Below are 24,265 nucleotides of genomic sequence, written 5' to 3' on the forward strand. Positions count from 1 at the left end.
TGTAAAGCGCTTTGGGGTCCTTAGGGACTAGTAAAGCGCTATATAAATACAGGCCGTTTACCAAAGACCTGTCATTTAGTCTCATTCTTTTCCATGGTTAGAAATTAGTCACCAGAACATCCCCACTTGAAGGTATCCAACTAGAGTGAAGGTAATTTTCTAATCACGCGACATATGATGTGATGTCAACATTGGTGTGAGACACCCACAACACAGCAAGCTTGATGGTCCCATGCAACGAGAGTCCAGCCAGTATTATGGGGCCTTAATAACCGTATTACCTATAACTCAACAGCTTATTCACTCTCCCTGTCTGGAAACCTGTGGGCTCTCCTCAGATCCCTCCGAAGTTTCTGTTCTGGAACTCCCTCGAGTGAGATAACCAGATGTACCCAAAACAGTTTAGCAAGTCTTCCACACTTTTCCCAGTCCCAGCTACCATTGTTTCTCCTCACTCAAATGAGCTTCTGCTTTAGTTCCCACAGTCAGTTTTGCCATACCAGTCTCCTGTTTGTTCTCAGTAAGTTACACTTAGTCTGTAAATAAAGCTTTTAAACTTCTGGTGTGCTGGGTCTGAATTTAAAGTCCAGTTTGCGCCAAATACATGACCGCAGGTCTAAAACCCTAAAGTCAAGGAAACCAGCCGTAACACAGGATTAGCTACACTGGCCTCCATATGTACTGGCAGAGTAAGTTATGTAAAGCACAGTGGATCCACAACAGGCAATACATTACCCATTTATTTTAGTAAACAATTAGTTTTTTGTCAAATATCACAAATCACATGTGCTAACAGCATTTCCCAGTTACTGGAAAACACAGATGAATGAATGAACCAAGGATGTGTTTGATCTCTGACTCAGCTCAAGGACAAATGTGGAGTCAGGGCTGCAAAGGAGAGCAAAAACAAAAGCATATTAGAACATATGAGCCTTTAAGATGTGAATGACACACAAGGATCATCAAATTATGTGTTTCTTGTTCCATTATAGCTGATGGCTAACACTGAGCACAGAGATCCAATACACCTGAGTGCATTATCAGTGTGGATCTCCATTAATACTCTCAGGCATGAAATTCATATTTCCCAGCCTTCTAAGGTTTATATAACTCTTAGTAACAAATTTAACAATTCAAATTTACATTCAAGTGCAGCGACAAATCACTTTGAGTGTTTTGGAGATCTGAAATCAGAAAACTGGTCTGAGCCTGTAATGTGAGATATTTAAGAAACATTGGTAAATTTGCACTAAATGTGTGCATCCTACTTTTACTTCATCGAGAAGCCCGACTTCAGTGAGCTGAGCTTGCTCAGTTTCTCATCATCAGAGCGATTCAAAAAAGATTGTTTCAAAAATAATTACTACATCCACTTCATCTTTTTGTATTTTTACTGAAGACAGTACCTTAAAATCCCAGATCACCATAGCTCCATCCAGACCCACGCTGCTGTACTGCACAACTTTGGCTTTGTCCAGTGATACAATACGCAGCTGCCTGCAGAGCACAAAGTAACAGCTAAGAAAGGAAATGACAACATAGGTGAAAATATTTGGACAGACAAAATGTCTGACGCATACTAACAGATGCTCTTCTGTGAGCAAAGTGAGATCAACGGGTATTAATGATGGTTTTAAAATCAGTTTCCATTTTAATTTGTCAGTTCACTTGAATTGTATTTACATAGCACCAAATCACAACAACAGTCACCTCAGCACACTTTACTTTGTAAATAATAGAGAGAAACCACAACAATCATATGACCCCCTATGAGCAAGCACTTTGGCAACAGTGGGAAGGAAAAACTCCCTTTTAACAGGAAGAAACCTCCAGCAGAACCAGGCTCAGGGAGGGGCGGGGCCATCTGCTGTGATTGGTTTGGGAGCCAGAGATTAATAATAACTAATGATTAAACAGAGAGAGGTCTATCAACACATAGTGAGTGAAGAAGAAACACTCAGCTTTGGAAATGTTGGCAGAAAATAAAGTGGGTGAGAGCTGTAGGATGACAAATAGTATAAAATATTTAAAACATGCTTCCTTCACTCAGTTGTTTAAGAACAGAACCTCCTCAGCAAAGGTTATTGTGCCTTTTCAAATTAAAAAGCAGTATTCCTCACGTGATGCTGTTTTGATGAAGTGCGTCCAGGTCACCGGTTTCCTCGTCAGTGGCCTTTTTGTCCAGGTTGCGAAAGTGTTGCATTGCTGACATATTCCCTTTGGAGGTCTGCTTTGGGATATCAAGCTTCTTCACAAACTCCAGAGAGCGTGGGCCCTCATACGTGTACTGGTAGGGGCAACAGTCATGTCCCTGGGTGCAGAAAAAGCACAAAAGAATATCTGATCATTTTGGATATTCGGTTTTTCAATGTGATATTGTGTGACCAATGGCCATGGAGCAGCAAAGCTCAGACACAATTTAGTATAATTTTTTTTGTTTTATTTGTCAAGGCTTCAGTTTTGTCTTTCTGTCTTGAACATGCCTTTCACATGACTCACAGTCATTTAATCTATTGATAATATGGAGATTTTACATCTTTACACAGTTGAATAATTTTGATTTACACAGACAAACACATGGAGCGGGGCATAGTTACCGCAGCAACAATCTCAGTAGGGCTGATATAGAGGACGCTCAGCAGTGGCAGGCTGTCACTGGTCAGCTGGATTACCCTAACAGGCGAACAGGTGAAATGATATAAGGTCATGCACCTGTGGCACTCCTATATACAAGGAAAGGTTTACAGTAATGGCTATATGTTTAAGTGAATAAAATAATACTCCTCATATTAATGAAGTAAGTGGTTCAGTAGCAATACTTACTCCTTCCCCTGTGTGGCATCAGCGACACTGATGCTGCTGTTGTGGGCCACCCAGGCCAACTGGTCTCCACTGGGAGAGAAAGAAACACTGTGTACCCACCCACCACAGTCTTTATGCTCCAGCATCATCTCCCCAAAAGGCATCTTGGCCCCCCAGGCAGTGGGCCCGGGCTTTTCCTCAATGTCCTTGATGTAGGTTGAGAAAATCCTGGGAAACACAAATATCTCTTTGTTAGTTCTTAAATAGTGAATCAGTGTGTTTTGTCTACTTTTTCATTACCCATAAAGCCTGTATGGCCCATAACCAAAATGAATAAGACATCTTTGGTTCAAGTGTACTGACATTATTTTATAACATAAAACCTTGTGGTTGCCTTTCATGCTTGACATATCTGACTTTTTACTTTTATTATTTAAACATTTTTACACAAAACAATATTAGGTTAAAGCAAATATAGTATAAAATTAAACTTAGCACAAAAACCAGATTGATGCTTGATGGCAGTGATTTATTTCTCCTTAAATGGTGCTACATCTTTAAGGAGAATGTGTGACTTATGCAGCAGAGTTGAGTATTTGGGCTGTGCCATTGAAAACTTATTCTGCTACTGACTTTTGTTTTGAGCTTCTGGTGACAATAAGGTGATTAATCGACACCAGACTAGCAACACTGGCTACAACAGTCAGTTTGCTTCTCATCCAAGTATGCCATGTTTGACTGATCAGGCAAATTCAAGCTGGTGTTCTGCAAAACCGAGCTGCAACATTATTTCGCGTGATCCCTAGTACCATCTATAAACTGATGGTCAAGCTCCATGTAATGCAGGATGTCGAAGATAGGCTGTGAAGTGGGCATGCCAAGAAGATGACACGACAAGAAGACCATTTCCTCACCCTGTCAGCCAGGCGAGCCAGGAGGTCTGCTATGGCTGCCCTTCACTGTCAGGACCAGTTGCAGTGGTGCTGGCGACACATGCACTGGACTTGAACATGTGGAGGAACATTAGCGATGAGTCCAGATTCTGCCTACAGCAGTTGGATTGTATGGTAGTGTGAAGACGCAAAGAACACTGAGCTGATTTCTTCACCAGCCAGAGATTTTGGTTGAGGCAGTGCGATGGTGGTGGCGAGGCTTCTCCTCACTGGAGGCAGTTTCAATGCTGAGAGGTATCGAGATGAGGTTGTGCCACCAGGCAATCCCATATCTCCACAGTCCGGGACCAAACTCTATTCTCCAAGATGACAGTGCTCGTCCCCACAGAGCGCAGTTTACCAGAAACCTCCAGAACTCGGGAGGAGAGTGGGTCGATTGGCCTACCTGCAGTCCTGACCACAACCACATTGAACATTTGCGGGATCAGTTTGGATGCGATGTTTGCGCAAGAGAGACAAATGCTGGTTGAAGAATGGGACGCCGATCCACAGCAGTGTGTGACCAAGCCAGTGACCAGCATTAGGAGGAGGTAACAGGCTGTTGTGGCTATGTATGGTAATTCAGACTTCAATGATCCAGTTCAATGAATGACACCAAACAACAGTCAAACTGGCACTGCCAGAGATGATTTGGCACACTTTCTTATGAAAGTAATGTGTCTTCTTTATCCTGATCATGGCTTTAAACTGAAATTCCCAACACCTGCTAACTCTAGACTTAGTCAAACTTTGTGTAAATGGACTGATTCTTATATAGCGCTTTTCTACTGTCCTGGAGTACTCAAAGCGCTCTATACAACACGCCACATTCACCCATACTCACCCATTCACACAAGTACTCTATGCCTCTCACACTCATGCACATTCATACTCCAATGGTTGCATGGGGGTTAGTATCTTGCCCAAGGATATTTGGCATGCAGACTGGGGGAGCCAGTAATTGACCCACCAACCTTCCGATTGGCAGATGACGTGCACTACCTCCTGAGCTACAGCCACCCCTTAAGATTTACACAAAGGAAATCCTAACCCTCACTGATGAGGGCAACAGAAGACTGTAAGTGTGACTAAGTCAAAATAAATTCCACTGTATTAGTATGTGTTAATCAAGGAGCAAGATCCAGTGCAACAGTGTGGCTTGAAGATTTGTCTAAAACAAATTTATACTGAAATAAGAAGTGCAAATATGTGAGAAAGATGCAGTCATTGTGTGTCTTCATCATGCAAAGATCGACCACAGGTTTCGTTGTAGTTTCACCTGCAGTGAAGGTCTGCAGACCCTGCTGCCAGGAGAATGTTGTTGGGATGCCAGTCCAGACTCAGCACTGTAGAGCAAATTGACTTCTTGATGTGCTTACTCAGCCACCTAAAGTGGAGGAGGAATGTTAGAACCATTCCTATCATACTAACAAAAATCAACATCATCACGTCTTATGTACCAAACACAAGTCTTTTAAATGAGATCTTATATTGCTCACCAGTCATTTTCCTGCTCGAAGTAGCAGATAGAGATAAGACGGGCTCCACTGCCCAGGGCAAACTTGTTCTCCAGTGGGGACCACTTCACACATGTGGCTGCACGGTTGATGCGTACCAAGACTAAGGTAGGTTTCCAGACACCATCCTTCAGGGTCCACACATAGGCATTGCGGTCGGAGGCACATGTCACTATGCGATTAGACTGCGGGGCCCAGTCTATGCCTATGGATGACAGATATGGACACTATATATCTGAGAAACAGCTGCAAGAAGGTATAACACAGAAATATGTGCATGGAATCTTATAGTTGATAGGTATCCTCACCCATCACACACAAAACAGATTTATTGAATTGATTTATAGATAATGGTAGAAATAATTTCCTGAAGCATTCTTTATGGCAGAGGAGTTCAGTAAGTCTGAGGAAGACGGCTCTCTACTATGTCAGTAGTGTGGAATGGATCAGGTGAGATGGGCTGTACATGATAGGAAGCAGTTTGTCCATCACTGACTAAAATGATTCTGGCCAGTGATGGTTCCAGCATTGTGAATTGATCAGAAAAGTAAATGGCATTTGCGACAGACTGCTAAAAGATCTCCAAGATGTTGCTGCAGGATCTGAGCTTCCTGAGAAAATAAAATGAGGTGTACCTCAGGTACCTGTAGCTGTCCACCTCCTCACCTATGATTCTAATGGGCCTAGTCACATTCTTTTCCCCTCTCTTTACCATCTCTTTTATGTTGCTGACATTCAGAAGGAGGTGATTTCTGACTTATTGCTTCACAGACCTCCTCACCAGCTCCCTGGACTCCATCTCCTTACTCCTCCCTTAATACTCCACCTTCATTTTTTGCAACTCCCCTTTGTTCCCTGACCTAATGACCCTCTTCTTATCATTCAGTACGCCTTCAGGTCATTGCTTGATATGATGGTATACTTGCAGATATTTATATAGTCGGTGACGCCGTCTGTAATGGTATTCATGTGTTGGAATTTATGGTCTAGCAGAGGTACCAGATACTTGAACTTAGCTACTCACTGACAGTCAGTTATACTTGGCCAAAATACAGACATTTAAACCTCCCAAAAGGTGCTACATCTGTTGCAAACACATGAAACTAACATACCATGACTGGATAAGAGCTTTAAAATGTGCATTAGAATTTATCCAATTACTTTCATAAGGATTTTTTGATTTATTTAAAAACACAAATTATACCTTTGCAGTAAACTCCATTTAAAGCTCTAATATAAAATAGAAATCATACATCTCATGAAGCACATACTTTTGGTGTAATTCATCTGCAGTCAATTAGATTTTGTTTCATTGGTCTATAAACCCTTCTTATGGACTTATTAGAGGTCTTATAGGTCTTATAGGTATTCTTTAGTCCACTGGCCTTGGTTCATGGCCCAAACAATCCCCCTTTCTGACATCTTAGCAATTCACCGTGTCAGACCTACATGTTGCAGTCTTCTCTGTATAACTGAAGCAAAGACTTGCACCCTTTAACTACTATTGAGCTGCAATCTCCAGCTATCACACCTGCTGTTGACTCTCACAAACCTGTATTCTGATTCTGTTGTTGCTTTGGGTCTGCCAGACCACTTCCTGTGTGAGTTTCCCCAGTTTCTGAGTGCATATTGGTGGAGACTGTACTCACTGACACTTTGATTTTCAGTAAACACACTTAGAATTCTAACAAAATGTTTCAGCTTTAATTTGGTAAATAAATGTTGTCTTCAACGTTATGTCCTACACAAAGAAGTTCACTGCTGTTAAAGGGTCTATGTACTGAGAGAAGTATGTCATCTGGGGAAGAAGGATTTCTTTTCTAGTGTTGCATGCTTTGTTGTGTTTTAATGTTGAGTGTATTTTAGTGTTGCGTGCTTTTATTGTATTAATTGGATCTTCTTTCAGAGAGACTCCGCCCCCTGCTTTCCCTAATTAGACACACCTGGAGGGCACAGGGGACAGAAATCAATCAGGCCTCCCTTGTTGGCAGCAGCCAATAGGAGGGCCTGGCAGGTCAGAGAAGAGAGGTGTGGCCGGACGCAGAGGAGAAGGAGAGAGCCATGGAGGAGCGTGGCGGGAGGTGCAGCCACAGGAGGTGACTGTGCGAAAGGACGCAGCCGTAGGCAGCATGAGCCGTGGAACAGTAACTGGCGGCAGGGTGGGGCCGCAGTCGCAGGAGAAGGAGAGAGGGCCTTCGGTTCATCAATGGCAGACTTTGTCCAAGTGGCAGCAAGACGCCAGCTAAAACGCTTTAGGCACAGAGCAGCGGCAGGCGGGGTTTAGAGCTCTGCACTTGTGGGGTAAGTCCCATTGTAAAAATGTATAGAGACATCCCTGGTACATTAGGATGGGTGCTCCTGCTTTACTGTGTTTAGCGGAAGCAGAGCGGAGTGGCGGAGGACACTACTGGAGGACGCTGACGGCCTGGCCCCATTGGTGGAGTTCAGTGGACTGAGACTGATTGGGACCTGTAACAGCGGATATGTAAAGCTAATTCATATACACGTAATACAATGCTTGTTCTTTTATTTTGGTAACTTCCCGTGTAACCGGAAGTGAATGATGTAACGGTAACCAACTTGATGTACAAAAAATGGCCTGCATTTTTTGTATAGCGCTTTTCTAGTCCATAGGACCCCAAAGCGCTTTACACTACATTCAGTCATTCACCCATTCACACACACATTCACACACTGGCGATGGCAAGCTACATTGTAGCCACAGCTGCCCTGGGGCGCACTGACAGAGGCGAGGCTGCCGGACACAGGCGCCACCGGGCCCTCTGACCACCACCAGTAGGCAAACATGGGGTTAGTATCTTGCCCAAGGATATTTGACATGCAGCCAGGAGGCAGCCTGGGATCGAACCACCGACCTTCTGATTAGTGGCTGACCTGCTCTGCCACCTGAGCTACAGCCACCCCAAAAAAGACGGAAGAAAACGGAAAACTAATGCTAACGGAGAAAAGGGAGAGAAAAACATGGTTAAATTGTACAAAAACGAATGGTTCTAGCTACAGTCGACAGGGGAACAAGGTTTGTAATGTACATGATTTAATTTGAGCAATCTGAAATGCATAATATGTATTATATAGTTTAATAGAAAACGGTTAGACCAGCGTAATGGCGGTTAAAATGGTGTTACATAAATAACATGGTAATTGTTTTATTTGTTTGTCTAGCTCTTACGTTGGTTCGTTGTCTGATACACGGCAAGGAATAATAAAGGTCATTCAACAACCATCAGTTCTGGCCTTCTCAGTTCGACTGGATGCTACAGGACTCTTAGGGGGGCTTCAGCTCCCAGACTGCAGATCTTTATTGTCTTTAGTTTTATGTTCTTTTAATGATTCTTTCCAACTCCGCCATTGCCTGGTGTCAAGTCCAGGATGAGAAAGGAGGAGGGTTGGGCGTGGGTCTAGCAACCCCATCCTCTTAAAAAAAAAAGTCATGCTACAGAAACTGCAACAACAAATACATCCCTACAACTGCCTGGACAGGTAGACTCCTCTTCAGTGGGGCCCATGACGCGTGCCAGTGAAAGCCATTGGGAAGCCAGCTCGCTGGCAAGTCTGCAAGGGCAGTTGAACCCACTATCATCCAATGTTATGCATCCACTAATGCAGCGCGTTAGTGGGTGCATCGTCATGGGTGACTTGAACGCCAAGGTGGGAGGCGACAACACAGACAGAGAACTCATCATGGGTAGACACGGCATAGGCATCTGCAACAAGAATGGAGAGCTGTTCACTGACTTCTGTTCCTTTTATGACCTATCCATGGGTGGCACCATCTACCCACACAGGAAGATCCAAAAGACCACTCCGACTTCACCAAATGGGAAGACTGACAACCAGATCGACCACTTCACCATCGACCAGAAGTGGAGACGAAGTATGCTGGACGTCAGAGCAAGGCGCGGTGCTGATGCAGCCTCAGACCATCAGTTGCTAGTGGCAACACTGAAGACCAAATTGAGATCCTTATGCAACTCTTCAGGAAGACCACCCCACAAATTATATATATATAATATAAATAAAATTGAATTGAATTGAATTGAACTGAAATTCAACATACAGTTTTTGAAAGAGGGCAAGCAAGAAAAAGAGTTCAACTGTGAAGTCAGGAACAGGTTTGAAGCCCTTGGGGATCTGGTCGAAGAGACAATAGAGAACTCCTGGACAGAAATACAGAAGACCTGGAAGGCCGTTTGCACCAAAGTCCGGGGGAAGAAGGAGAAGGGGCAGAAAGAGTGGATGACAAAAGAGACATGGGAGAAGGTAGGGAAGAGGAAGGAGGTGAGGCAGAAAATTAACAGATGTCAGGATCAACATGAGAAAACAGACCTCAGAGCACAATATTGGGAGGTGAACCGAGAAGTGAAGAAGAGTGCCAGACGGGACAAAGGACAATTTGTGCACAGTATGACAGAAGAGGCAGAAACAGCAGCCAAGCAGAACAACATGAAGAGAGTGTCCTTGTCAGGAAAGATAGGTGGAACATTTTGAAGAGATCCTGAATCCACCACCACCGCAAACAGTTCCCGACACAGGGCCTGATGGCATCCCTCCAGAAGCTCTCAAGCCAGACGCGGCAGCAGCAGGGGAGATGCTACATCCTCTCCTAGTGAAGATATGTGAACAGGAGCAAGTGCCTGCGAACTGGAAGCATGGGTACCTGATGAAGCTCCATAAGAAAGGCGACCTATCCCAGTGCAGCAACTGGTGAGGAATTATGCTGCTGTCATTCCCCAGCAAGGTGTTGACCAGAATGATCTTGCAGAGACTGACGAAGGCACTGGACAAGAGACTGAGATCAGAGCAGGCAGGATTTAGACAAGACAGATCATGTACAGACCACATCATCAAGCAGTCTATTGAATGGCAGTCTCCCTTGTACACAATCTTTGTTGACTTTGGAAAAAGCCTTCGACAGCGTTGACAGGGAGACCATGTGGAAACTGACGCAGCACTACGGAATCCCGCAGAAGCTCATCAACATCATCCAACAGCTATACGAAGACTCATCCTGCCAGATCATCCTGACTCTTGGTGGCGCTGTCACTTGGTGTTCACTCGCTCTGTGGTAGAGTATCACTTCCTGTTCCTGCTCAAACACATTGTTGTTTCTGAGTAGCTTATCTGCTTAGCAATTTAATTAAAAACTTTAAATACATTCTTTTTTTCATAGTATAATCTTCACATGCTTCATCCGAAGCACAATTTCTGTGTACTCACTACCTAATTTATAGCCAAAGTATTCACTCACTGTCTCTGTACTGTTTCTGTAGCTTAGCTTAGCTCGTAGCCGACTCGTTAGCACCATGGCTACTTCACCTGTCCCTCCTGCACTTTCTTGCTCATTGTGTCAGATGTTTAGTTACTCCTCGGCCTCCTTTAGCAGTAATGATATGTACAAATGTAGCATATTTGCAGCTCTGGAGGCCAGGATTACTGAATTGGAGACTCGGCTTCGCACCCTTCATTCACCCGTAGCTAGCCAGGCCCCTGTAGCTGGTGCAGCCGAAGATAGCGTAGGCCCCGTTAGCTGTTCCCTGGCAGACCCCAAGCAGCAGGGGAAAGAGGGCGGCTGGGTGACAGTGAGGAGGAAGCATAGTCCTAAACAGAAGCCCCAGGTACACCACCAACCCGTTCATGTGTCTAACCGTTTTTCCCCACTCGGCGACACACCCGCCGGGGGTCAAACTCTGGTAATTAGTGATTCTGTTCTCAGACATGTGAAGCTAGAGACACCTACAACCATAGTCAATTGTCTTCCAGGGGCCAGAGCAGGCGACATTGAAGGAAATTTAAAACTGCTGGCTAAGGGTAAACGTAAATTCAGTAAAATCATAATTCACGTCGGCAGTAATGACACCCGGTTACGCCAATCGGAGGTCACTAAAATCAATATTGAATCGATGTGTAACTTTGCCAAAACAATGTTGGACTCTGTAGTTTTCTCTGGTCCCCTCCCCAATCAGACCAGGAGTGACATGTTTAGCCACATGTTCTCCTTAAATTGCTGGCTGTCTGAGTGGTGTCCCAGAAACGATGTGGGCTTCATAGATAATTGGCAAACCTTCTGGAGGAAACCTGGTCTTGTTAGCAGAGACGGCATCCATCCCACTTTGGACGGAGCAGCTCTCATTTCTAGAAATATGGACAAATTTATTAAACCCCCCAAAATATGACTATCCAGAGTTGGGACCAGGAAGCAGAGTTGCAGTCTTACACGCCTCTCTGCAGCTTCTCTCCTCCTGCTACCGCCCCCCAAAAACCCATCTCCACAGAGACCGTGTCAGCTTCCAAAAAGACAAAAAACAAACTAAAAACCAGCAACAAACAACTTAAACATAAACAATCACAAAGAAAGAACAATACAGTATCGAGGATGCCAGTGTTCACATTTTGGACAGAGACGACAGATGGTTTGAAAGAGGAGTGAAAGAAGCATCTATGTCCACTGTGAGCGACCATCTTTGAACAGAGGCGGGGTTTACGACACCAACTCTCTGCCATCTATAATCCAGTTTTGAGTTCCCTTCCCAGACGCCTTAACGCCCACTCACATCCTGGGCCATCTGACCTCAGGAATTCGCATGATAGGGTGGGGCCAGGTTTCACAATGAACTCACCCGAAACCCTGGCTGATTGGGACCCACACCCAGTTTCACACCTTGGCTCAGGCGATTAGAGGATCATCAGGGGGTCCTTTTGTCTCTCTGTGGGGGGTCACTCCCACTAGGTTTATATCTGGGACTCTCCACCATTTGACCTTAGAACTGAAGAAGCTTCTCGGATGAGAGGTGAAATGTCTTCAAGTAACTTAAAGAAGTCCAGATGCTTTTCTTTGCAAGCTCCTTTGACAACAATACAGTATCCACATCAGAACCAAAGAGTAAAACAGTGAAATGTGGATTATTAAATATTAGGTCTCTCTCCTCCAAGTCTCTGTTAGTACATGAATTGATCAACAAATCGATTTACTCTGCCTTACAGAAACCTGGTTGCAGCAGGATGATTATGTTAGTTTAAATGAATCAACACCCCCGAGTCATTCTAACTACCAGAAACCTCGAAGCACAGGCCGAGGGGGAGGTGTGGCAGCAATTTTTCACACCAGCCTATTAATCAACCAAAGACCCAGACAGACTTTTAATTCATTTGAAAGCCTGATGCTTAGCCTCGTCCACCCGAGCTGTAAAACTCAGAAACCAGTCTTACTTGTTATCACCTATCGTCCACCTGGGCCTTACACAGAGTTTCTGTCTGATTTCTAAGACTCAGAAATGTAAAAGAACCCACCCACCACTTTAATCACACTCTAGATCTTGTTTTAACATATGGCATAGAAACTGAACATTTAACAGTGTTTCCTGAAAACCCTCTCCTGTCTGATCATTTCCTGATAACATTTACATTTACAATAATTGATTACACAGCGGTGGAGGGTAGACTTTATCAAAGTAGATGTCTTTCTGAAAGCGCTGTAACTAAGTTTAAGAATATAATCCACCGACTGTTATCATCTTCAATGCCCTGTACCAACACAGAGCAGAGCAGCTATCTGAACGCTACCCCAACAGAGGTCGATTATCTTGTTAATAATTTTACCTCCTCACTACGTACGACTCTGGATAATGTAGCTCCTTGAAAACTAAGGTCTCAAATCAGAAGTACCTGACTCCGTGGTATAATTCTCAAACACGTACCCTAAAGCAGATGACTCGTAAGCTGGAGAGGAAATGGCGTGTCACAAATTTACAGGATCATCATTTAGCCTAGAGAAATAGATTGCTGCTTTATAAGAAAGCCCTCCGCAAAGCCAGAACATCTTACTATTCATCACTGATTGAAGAAAATAAGAACAACCCCAGGTTTCTCTTCAGCTCTGTAGCCAGGCTGACAAACGGTCAGAGCTCTGTTGAGCCAACCATCCCTTTAACATTAACTAGTAATGACTTCATGAACTTCTTCACGAATAACATTAGAGAAAAAATTACCAATAATCATCCCACAGATGTACAGTGGGGCAAAAAAGTATTTAGTCAGCCACCGATTGTGCAAGTTCCCCCACCTAAAATGATGACAGAGGTCAGTAATTTGCACCAGAGGTACACTTCAACTGTGAGAGACAGAATGTGAAAAAAAAAATCCATGAATCCACATGGTAGGATTTGTAAAGAATTTATTCGTAAATCAGGGTGGAAAATAAGTATTTGGTCAATAACAAAAATACAACTCAATACTTTGTAACATAACCTTTGTTGGCAATAACAGAGGTCAAACGTTTACTATAGGTCTTTACCAGGTTTGCACACACAGTAGCTGCTATTTTGGCCCATTCCTCCATGCAGATCTTCTCGAGAGCAGTGATGTTTTGGGGCTGTCGCCGAGCAACACGGACTTTCAACTCCCGCCACAGATTTTCTATGGGGTTGAGGTCTGGAGACTGGCTAGGCCACTCCAGGACTTTCAAATGCTTCTTACGGAGCCACTCCTTTGTTGCCCGGGCGGTGTGTTTTGGATCATTGTCATGTTGGAAGACCCAGCCTCGTTTCATCTTCAAAGTTCTCACTGACGGAAGGAGGTTTTGGCTCAAAATCTCACGGTACATGGCCCCATTCATTCTGTCCTTAACACGGATCAGTCGTCCTGTCCCCTTGGCAGAAAAACAGCCCCATAGCATGATGTTTCCACCCCCATGCTTCACAGTAGGTATGGTGTTCTTGGGATGCAACTCAGTATTCTTCTTCCTCCAAACACGACGAGTTGAGTTTATACCAAAAAGTTCAACTTTGGTTTCATCTGACCACATGACATTCTCCCAATCCTCTGCTGTATCATCCATGTGCTCTCTGGCAAACTTCAGACGGGCCTGGACATGCACTGGCTTCAGCAGCGGAACACGTCTGGCACTGCGGGATTTGATTCCCTGCCGTTGTTGTGTGTTACTGATGGTGACCTTTGTTACTTTGGTCCCAGCTCTCTGCAGGTCATTCACCAGGTCCCCCCGTGTGGTTCTGGGATCTTTGCTCACCGTTCTCATGATCATTTTGACCCCACGGGATGAGATCTTGCGTGGAGCCCCAGATCGAGGGAGATTATCAGTGGTCTTGTATGTCTTCCATTTTCTGATGATTGCTCCCACAGTTGATTTTTTCACACCAAGCTGCTTGCCTATTGTAGATTCACTCTTCCCAGTCTGGTGCAGGTCTACAATACTTTTCCTGGTGTCCTTCGAAAGCTCTTTGGTCTTGGCCATGGCGGAGTTTGGAGTCTGACTGTTTGAGGCTGTGGACAGGTGTCTTTTATACAGATGATGAGTTCAAACAGGTGCCATTCATACAGGTAACGAGTGGGGGACAGAAAAGCTTCTTACAGAAGACGTTACAGGTCTGTGAGAGCCAGAGATTTTCCATGTTTGAGGTGACCAAATACTTATTTTCCACCCTGATTTACCAATAAATTCTTTACAAATCCTACCATGTGGATTCATGGATTTTTTTTTTCACATTCTGTCTCTCACAGTTGAAGTGTACCTCTGGTGCAAATTACTGACCTCTGTCATCATTTTAAGTGGGGGAACTTGCACAATCGGTGGCTGACTAAATACTTTTTTGCCCCACTGTAATATTATCTACAGCTACTTTCAGTACCATTGATGTTAAGTTAGACTCTTTTTCTCCAATTGATCTTTCTGAGTTAACTTCAATAATTACTTCCTCCAAACTATCAACGTGTCTTTTAGACCCCATTCCTACAAAACTGCTCAAAGAAGTCCTGCCATTAATTAATTCTTCGATCTTAAATATGATCAACCTATCTCTAATGATCGGCTATGTACCACAGGCCTTCAAGCTGGCTGTAGTTAAACCTTTACTCAAAAAGCATCTCTAGACCCAGCAGTCTTAGCTAATCATAGGCCAATCTCCAACCTTCCTTTCATATCAAACATCCTTGAAAGAGTAGTTGTCAAACAGCTAACAGATCATCTGCAGAGGAATGGCTTATTTGAAGAGTTTCAGTCAGGTTTCAGAGCTCATCACAGCACAGAAACAGCTTTAGTGAAGGTTACAAATGATCTTCTTATGGCCTCTGACAGTGGACTCATCTCTGTGCTTGTCCTGCTAGACCTCAGTGCAGCGTTCGATACTGTCGACCATAATATCCTATTAGAGCAATTAGAACATGCTGTAGGTATTACAGGTACTGCACTGCAGTGGTTTGTATCATATCTATCTAATAGACTCCAGTTTGTGCATGTAAATGGAGAGTCCTCTTCACACACTGAGGTTAATTATGGAGTTCCACAGGGTTCAGTGCTAGGACCAATTCTGTTTTCATTATACATGCTTCCCTTAGGCAGCATCATTAGAAGACATAGCATACATTTACACTGCTATGCAGATGACACCCAGCTCTATCTGTCCATGAAGCCAGATGACACACACCAATGAGTTAAACTGCAGGAATGTCTTAAAGACATAAAGACCTGGATGGCCGCTAACTTTCTGCTTCTTCATTCAGATCAAAATGAGGTTATTGGACTCGGCCCTGAAAATCTTAGAAATATGGTATCTAAGCAGATCCTTACTCTGGATGGCATTACCTTGGCCTCCAGTAACGCTGTGAGGAACCTTGGAGTCATTTTTGACCAGGACATGTCCTTCAACGCACATATTAAACAAATATGTAAGACTGCTTTCTTCCATTTGTGCAACATCTCTAAAATTAGAAATATCCTGTCTCAGAGTGACGTTGAAAAACTAGTTCATGCATTTATTACTTCCAGGCTGGACGACTGTAATTCATTATTATCAGGAAGTCCTAAAAACTCCCTGAAAAGCCTTCAGCTGATCCAAAATGCTGCAGCAAGAGTCCTGACAGGGACTAGAAAGAGAGAGCAGATTTCTCCTGTATTGGCTTCCTGTTAAATCCAGAATTCAAAATCCTGCTCCTCACATACAAGGTCTTAAATAATCAGGCCCCATCTTATCTTAATGTATAAAAAATAAATAAATAAATAAATAAAAAAAAAAAAATGACCTTGTAGTACCATATCACCCTATTAGAGCACTTCGCTCTCGCTCTGCAGGCCTACTTGTTGTTCCTAGAGTATTTAAAAGTAGAATGGGAGGCAGAGCCTTCAGTTTTCAGGCCCCTCTTCTGTGGAACCAGCTTCCAGTTTGGATTCAGGAGACAGACACTATCTCTACTTTCAAGATTAGGCTTCAAACTTTCCTTTTTGCTAAAGCATATAGTTAGGGCTGGACCAGGTGACCCTGAATCCTCCCTTAGTTATGCTGCAATAGACGTAGGCTGCCGGGGATTCCCATGATGCATTGAGTTTTTCCTTTCCAGTCACCTTTCTCACTCACTATGTGTTAACAGACCTCTCTGCATTGAATCATATCTGTTATTAACCTCTGTCTCTCTTCCACAGCATGTCTTTATCCTGTCTTCCTTCTCTCACCCCAACCAATCACAGCAGATGGCCCCGCCCCTCCCTGAGCCTGGTTCTGCTGGAGGTTTCTTCCTGTTAAAAGGGAGTTTTTCCTTCCCACTGTCGCCAAAGTGCTTGCTCATAGGGGGTCATATGATTGTTGGGTTTTTCTCTGTATCTATGAAGCGCCTTGAGGCGACTTTTGTTGTGATTTGGCGCTATATAAATAAAATTGAATTGAATAAAATTGAATTTAATTGATTTGAACAATGGAAAACTGACCAACTCCTTCGCAGTGAAAACTGCAATGAGGCAAGGCTCATTGCTGTCAGCAATCTTCCTGATCATCATGGACTGGATCATGAGAAGAACCACAGAGCAACACCGGTATCCAGTGGACCTTCACCAAACAGCTGGAGGACCTGGATTTTGCAGAAGGCATCAGCCTTCTGTCCCACAAGCAGCAACATGCACAGTCCAAGCTCACCCGGCTCGCTGAGGAGGCAGAAAAGACCGGCCTGAAGATCAACGTCAGAAAAACAGAGGTGATGCAGCTGAACAACCGACAAGAACATCCACTGCAGCTACTTGGTGGAAACCGACCTCTTCGTCTACCTAGGAAGCATAGTCAACACAGATGGCGGCGCAGATGAAGACATTAGGAGCCGGATCAACAAAGCAAGGCTTGCATTCAACTCCCTGCAACCAATCTGGAACTCCAAACCCCTATCCCAGCGCAGCAAGATCCGCATCTTCAACACCAATATGAAAGCAGTCCTCCTGTATGGGTCCGAGACGTGGCAGGTGACCAACACCATTACCAGCAAGATGCAGATTTTCATCAACAAGTGCTTGCGACACAGCCTTAACGTCAAATGGCCTGAGAAGATCTCGAATACAGACCTGTGGAAGAGAACCAGCCAGAACCCGGTTGGTCAAAGCATCAAGAGGAGAAAATCAGGCTGGATAGGCCACACACTCCGAAAACCATCCAACAATGTCACAAGGCAAGCACTGAACTGGAACCCACAAGGAAAAAGGAAAGTGGGGAGACCCAAACAGACATGGAGAAGATCTGTCGAGAGCGAAGTGACGGCCGCCGGAATGACGTGGACCCAGCTGAAGAGAACAGCCCAGAACAGAGTCCGTTGGCGTGGTGATGTTGCGGACCTATGCTCCACCGGGAGTCTACAGGAAAATTGATTGATCGAATGATTCCGGATACATTTTTATGCTGTAAATAAAGTATATATTTTACCAGATTTTACATTTCTTTCTGTTCCCGTGATCATCCCCTGCTGCTGTTGCCGTTTTAGAAGGGGTTCCCTTCTAGCTCAATTCAATTCAATTCAATTTTATTTATATAGCGCCAAATCACAACATAAGTCGCCTCAAGGCTTACTAACTAACTTACACAAGTGACAAGTACATGACCTAATTATAATAATACACTTCACAGCACCCAAACATTTGTGCGTGTACAACATTTTTAGAGGAAGATTATTAAACCTGTAACCCCATAATTAACCCTTTGGGTTTGTTCAAAATCACCACACTTTCAGCTTGTTCGTGGCCAAAAGTGACCACCAATTGATTAGGTCTGTAATTTTTATTATTTTTATGGGGTTTTTTGCCATTTTTTCTGCATAAAGGTTTTAACTAACTTCAGGTCTTTTCATAAATGTAAAATACTTATTACTGTTTTAAAATTTTAACCCTTTAAACATCAGTTTGTTTGTCCACTCTGCTAGGTGAAAGACACTGCGCTAGAGCTGTTGGTGGCTGTAGCTCAGGTGGTAGAGCAGATCTACTGATTGGAAGGTTGGTGGTTCGATTCCTGGCTTCCCCTAGACTGCATGACAAATATCCTTGGGCAAGATACTAACCCTAAATTGCTTTTCGATGCCTCCATCGGAGTATGAATCTGTGTGAATGTTAGTTAGAAAGCACTTAGAAAATGTGCTTAGAGAAAGAAGCACATTCCTCTGTTGCTTTGGCATGTGGGATATTGCCATGGTAGTTTTGGTGAAGCCAAAGACAGACAACAAAATCTTCCTCTGTTGCAACTGGAGGAGCTGGGGGGGAAGCTCTGGGTTGTTTCCCCTGTGCATGTTTTCATCTGAGGAGTTCCTCTGCCAAGGTGCCCGAAGGAAAGACGTTGTCCTCGGAGCTCCTCCGTCAGTTGGAGTCTGAACCCCTTTCCCTTTTTAACTTCCTGAGAACTTCCAGTGTTGTCATCCAACATGCTATGTATTGCTTTATTCTGGTTTAGGCTCACATCTTCACTTCATCTATAATCCTCCAATCCTCACACCTTGGCTTCACGTGCAGCTTTGTAAGGTGCACAGCAGCTAAAAGATGTCCTTTGTTATAAAAAAGTCAAAAGTAGATCTCAGGCTGCTAATGCAGGAAACTGCATACAGGCTGAGCCCTGGTTTGATACCAGTGGGTACTGGATTGTAGAGCAGTCTCTCTTCAGTGGTGGGACCCACATGGTTTTCCTTTCATGAGGGATCCACTCAGTCACCGGCTCCTCGGTTTCAGAAAATGCTCCTATGTTCTTTTCCATCAGCTGCTCGGCCTCCACCTCCATGCCCCCCAACCCCAATCTTCCCCCAAAGAAGAGGATTCAGGCACTGGCTAGTACTCTTCATCAGTGGTGATGCAGTCAGCCTCTTTGGAGATTGGCCCCTCATCTTCTGGAGAGGAAGTTTCTTCATCTTGGGCAGATGACTTTTCTTCAAGGGCAGAGGACTGCTGCTGTCCTTGCTCTCTGACCAGATCATACAGACAGTGCTTGAAGCAGTGATGACCTTCTTGCCATATAGCCATAATAAATGATCTGGAAGCTGTTAGGCTGACTTACAGCAGTAGCTCTGTCTGCACCTGCAGAAACTCCAGGACACGTTTACAGTGTTTGTTGTTGTTTGCGCTGCAGCTGCAGCTGCAGGTTTGAACTCTGCAAAATGTCCTGTGATTGGGTTTGTTTTTGTTTCTAGAGTTAATATTTTGGGTATGGTATCTTTTGATGAAAAATACAAGAGTAAAAGTGCTTTTAACATGTGCTTCAAAGCTGAGTTTGACTGGGAAACTCAAAGCTCAACAGCCTGCATCCACAGAAACTCACTGCAGCCTATGTAATGTTTGATGCATCATTATTTATTCCAGTCTATCTTGCAAATACATGTTTGTGCTGCAATGTCATGCACAAACACAAACTATTAGATCCTTAAGATCAAACCTGTGTCAAAATTGTGTCATTATTTTGGTCCATTGGAGTGAGGTAGGCCATCAAAGGCCGCTACTAGAAACTCAGAATATTACATGAAATTGCTTGTTTGGCCAAAAATGGGTAAATGATGTAATTTGGTAAAAAACATTAAAAACTACAATTTTCATGTGTTGACTTCAGAATGAAAGCAATTCTACCTAAATCGCACGATATAGTACTGTCAATAACAAGGAATCAAAAAAGGTGGTTATAATGGATTTCAATTGGCCAAAAATGGCCACGATAGAGTCAAGAGGAACAATTTGGTGTATAGTGAATATTATTGATCTTATTAAGGAGCTGATGTTGAAAATTAAAAAAATATAGACCTTTGGGAAGTTTCATTCCATTTGCATTAACAGAGCGAAAATGGTTGAAAAAAGAAAAGTGAACAAATAGCCAGGATAGAGCCCAGAGGGTTAAAGCTAAAACAATGAACATCTTTTTAATTGGGAAAAAAAATAACAACATTATGGAATAAAAATAACAAAAATAAAACTCATTAACTAAAAACACAAAAACGGGATAGAAATATTATACATATCAAATATTTATGAAAGGCTATCAAGGATGATCATTTTATAAGAAGATATTTTAAAAATGATCTAATTTCAATGGGCAGACTTTTCCACTTTTGTTTGCTAACCTTGAAATAAAGAGCAAAGCAAATGCTTAGGCACACGAGGGGTTAGGCATTAATAATTAACTGATGTACTTCTGAGCCAGCCTCTTTAATACTTTGAAAATGGGAACGTTTTGAAAGTCATAATGGATTTTAACAGATTAAATCTTTCCATTACAGATATGGTACCTGTGATTCGTCCGCTGTGCTCAGTCAGCTCATGGATCTTGACCCAGTCTTTGCCATTCTTTTCATAGATGTTCACCGCATTGTTGTTAGGACTCACAGCAATCTCTGGAAGCAAATATGTCATCACTTTGTTTCAGTAGTCAAACAATAATGAAGAAATATGAACCACAGAAAGGCATTTATGTAAGAAACATCTAAGAGAGATATAAAGAGATATATATAAATTCCTCTCTCTTGCTTCACATACATACATTGTCATATATATATATGGTAAATGGTAAATGGCCTGTATTTATATAGCGCTTTACTAGTCCCTAAGGACCCCAAAGCGCTTTACATATCCAGTCATCCACCCATTCACACACACATTCACACACTGGTGATGGCAGCTACATTGTAGCCACAGCCACCCTGGGGCGCACTGACAGAGGCGAGGCTGCCGGACACTGGCGCCACCGGGCCCTCTGACCACCACCAGTAGGCAACGGGTGAGGTGTCTTGCCCAAGGACACAACGACCGAGACTGTCCAAGCCGGGGCTCGAACCGGCAACCTTCCGATTACAAGGCGAACTCCCAACTCTTGAGCCACGATCGCCCCATGTGCATATATATATATATATATATATATACATATATATATATACTTTTTCTTTTTTTTTTATTCCCTCTCGCCCCTGCGGGCGGTTTATCCTTCAAGCTCGGGTCCTCTACCAGAGGCCTGGGAGCTTGAGGGTCCCGCACAGTATCTTAGCTGTTCCTAGGACTGCGCTCTTCTGGACAGAGATCTCCGATGTTGTTCCTGGGATCTGCTGGAGCCACTCGCTTGGGAGTCACTGCACTGAGTGCTCCGATTACCCTGGGACCACTGTTACCTTCACCCTCCACATGTTCTCCAGGCCTTGGGACCTCTCCAGCTTCTCGTGTTCCTTCTTCCTGTGCTCTTCCATGTGCTGGATTGTCTCTGGGGCATCTTTACACAGCCTGCACCTGGGGTCTTGCCTGGTGTGATAGACCCCAGCCTCTATGGATCTTGTACTCAGAGCTTGTTCTTGTGCTGCCATGATTAGTGCCTCTGTGCTGTCTTTCAGTCCAGCTTTGTCCAGCCACTGGTAGGATTTCTGGGTATCAGCCACCTCCTCTATCTGCCGGTGGTACATACCGTGCAGGGGCCTGTCCTTCCATGATGGTTCCTCGTCTCCCTCCTCTTTCTTGGGTTTCTGCTGCCTGAGGTATTCACTGAGCACTCGGTCAGTTGGGGCCATCTTCCCAATGTATTCTTGGATGTTCGTTGTCTCATCCTGGACTGTGGTGCTGACACTCACCAGTCCCCGGCCCCCTTCCTTCTGTTTAGCGTACAGCCTCAGGGTGCTGGACTTGGGGTGAAACCCTCCATGCATGGTCAGGAGCTTCCTGGTCTTGATGTCAGTAGTTTCTGTCTCCCCCTTTGGCCAGCCTATTACCCCAGCAGGCTACCTGATCACGGGCAGGGCGTAGGTGTTGATAGCCTGGATCTTGTACTTGCCGTTCAGCTGACTCTTCAGGACTTGCCTGACCCTCTGCAGGTACTTGATCGTTGTATAACATGCCTCATTCACCTGTTCACACCCATTCATACAAGCAATTTCTTCTACACCCAAGTGCTTTCTATATAACATTAAAAAAAAGGTAGTGAAGTGCAATGTTATTCAAAGGCCCAGATCACCTCCAGGTGTATACATACATGTATGCATTAAAGCTCTCTGAGTCAATTTCCTGTACTGATAATAAGATTGCCAACGTTTCTCTGAACCACATTAATGCAATCCATATATGTGCATTTATGTGTGAGCTACTCTATATATGGAAATGGAGCATGACTATTTTTTCTGGTATTTCACCTACGGGTCCTATCTTTGTTCCAGGTATGGCAGGACAGCGGCTCCAGTCCAAAACTGTACAGCGACATGTCTGAACAGAGGCAAGACAGACTGCTGGAATGCTGCTGCTGTCACAGTTGTTGTAAAGATGGGCTGCTGCATGTTCCAGGATGAAAGGGAGAGAAAAAACAGGGTACACTTTGTTTGAGAAACAGTTTTCTTAAATAAAGCAGAAATGGTTCGTTGTTTATACTTTTCTCTGTTTGAGGGTTTTATTAGAAATCAGGTTTCAAGAAGGGACTCTGGAATAGCTTTAGTGTAATTAATAGTTAGTTGAATGAATAACGACTGGGAGATAACAACTTTATCAGATCTAATGCAGACAAATCTGGAGGTGAACGACAGACTTGTCAGCGTTTGTTTCTGAATACACAACAACAGACTACACTGAAAAAGTTTTAAGCCCAATAACATATCACCTAAATTCCAGCTTCTACTTTTGTTCTGTTTAAACAATCTGAAACTTAACAAGTTGCTCAGATTTGATACAAAATAATTAGGGCTGATATTATTACTTACCCTGTGTCTGTGTGGTCAGGTAGTAGAAGAGCGTTCAGAGTTGTACTCATGAGACTGTCTGCACGACAGGAGCTGTGCACTGTGTCCTGGTGAAGAATATGACTGTGTTATTGTTGAAGGGAGTGAAAGAACAGTAGGTGTGTCTACTGATAGCTGTTGAGCAAGCTTGCCTGCTCAGAAGTTTGCTGGGAGCAAATGTCTCCAATTCGCTCTCAGCACAGGCTGGTGATCAGCAGTTTGACTAAATGCTTCATACAAAAACATCTACTTCATTCATTCTTTGGGACTTACTTTGATTTTTGGGGGATGAAACTGAATGAAAACTTTCAATGTTATTTTTATATCCTGCCATTATTATAAATCTGACCACGAGTAAAGCTATTTTAAATCCATATGTCCAATTATGAATAATGGGGATCATTTACGTACACATTCATCGATTTCAGCTTTAAAAGCTCCCCTCAGCTCTTAGATCATAACCTTGTGTTTTGGCTGCAGGTCCAGGTCCATATGGGACAGCTTGTGGGTCTGGATCCAGACCGCAGTCCGCCTGTTAGTGACCTCTGGTGTATCAAATAACTGTAACTTTTTATCCCCTGTTTTGTTTGGACTTTTGATTAAGGTAAATATGTTTAACAAATAAATGAGCTAAAGTGTAAACCTCTTTGTTAGGTCCTTTGTGGTCTTTACATGTAATGCTTTATTGAGCACTTCTAAATTTGTTTATATAGTACAGAATGAATGGATGAATTACAAATATGTGCATTGACCCTGTGGGGTCCAGGGTTTCATTGACTGTTTTTCACTACTTTATATTTCAACCGATTTATCCGACTCCTGAATTAGATTCATCTTCAAAGTGAAAGAAAGCAAAGTGCCCCAGAGTCATACTTCAATGAACATACCTAAGTGGGCATGCAACCCGGAGACTGGAGCAGCCGGGGATTGGATCTCCAACCTCCTGATTAGTAGATGACTTACTCTAGTAAGTCGTGTTCTTCTTTTCAGCTCGGGATGGTAATTGGGCGATGTGTCATTTACCTATAC

At 43.6% G+C, this 24,265-nt stretch overlaps 1 protein-coding gene across 1 annotated transcript; it reads right to left on the reverse strand.

The window, feature by feature from the left end:
- Window positions 1–726: 726 nt before the first annotated feature.
- On the reverse strand, window positions 727–23,360 carry LOC147331888 (actin-related protein 2/3 complex subunit 1A-A). Its single transcript, XM_086288200.1, has 10 exons — window positions 23,219–23,360; window positions 22,665–22,795; window positions 20,783–20,887; window positions 5,234–5,456; window positions 5,014–5,121; window positions 2,824–3,030; window positions 2,598–2,673; window positions 2,121–2,311; window positions 1,407–1,497; window positions 727–888 (listed from the first exon to the last, which is right to left on the reverse strand). The coding sequence occupies exons 2-10, from the start codon at window positions 22,726–22,728 to the stop codon at window positions 883–885; spliced, it is 1,071 nt and encodes a 356-aa protein (XP_086144326.1). The 5' UTR covers window positions 22,729–22,795; window positions 23,219–23,360; the 3' UTR covers window positions 727–882.
- Window positions 23,361–24,265: the final 905 nt, after the last annotated feature.

The sequence above is a fragment of the Aulonocara sp. 'chitande type north' Nkhata Bay genome, linkage group LG4 (assembly GCF_057382095.1).
Source record: "Aulonocara sp. 'chitande type north' Nkhata Bay isolate Kocher_YH1m ecotype deep benthic linkage group LG4, A_spYH_male_GT1.1, whole genome shotgun sequence".
Classification (NCBI taxonomy): Eukaryota; Metazoa; Chordata; class Actinopteri; order Cichliformes; family Cichlidae; genus Aulonocara; species Aulonocara sp. 'chitande type north' Nkhata Bay.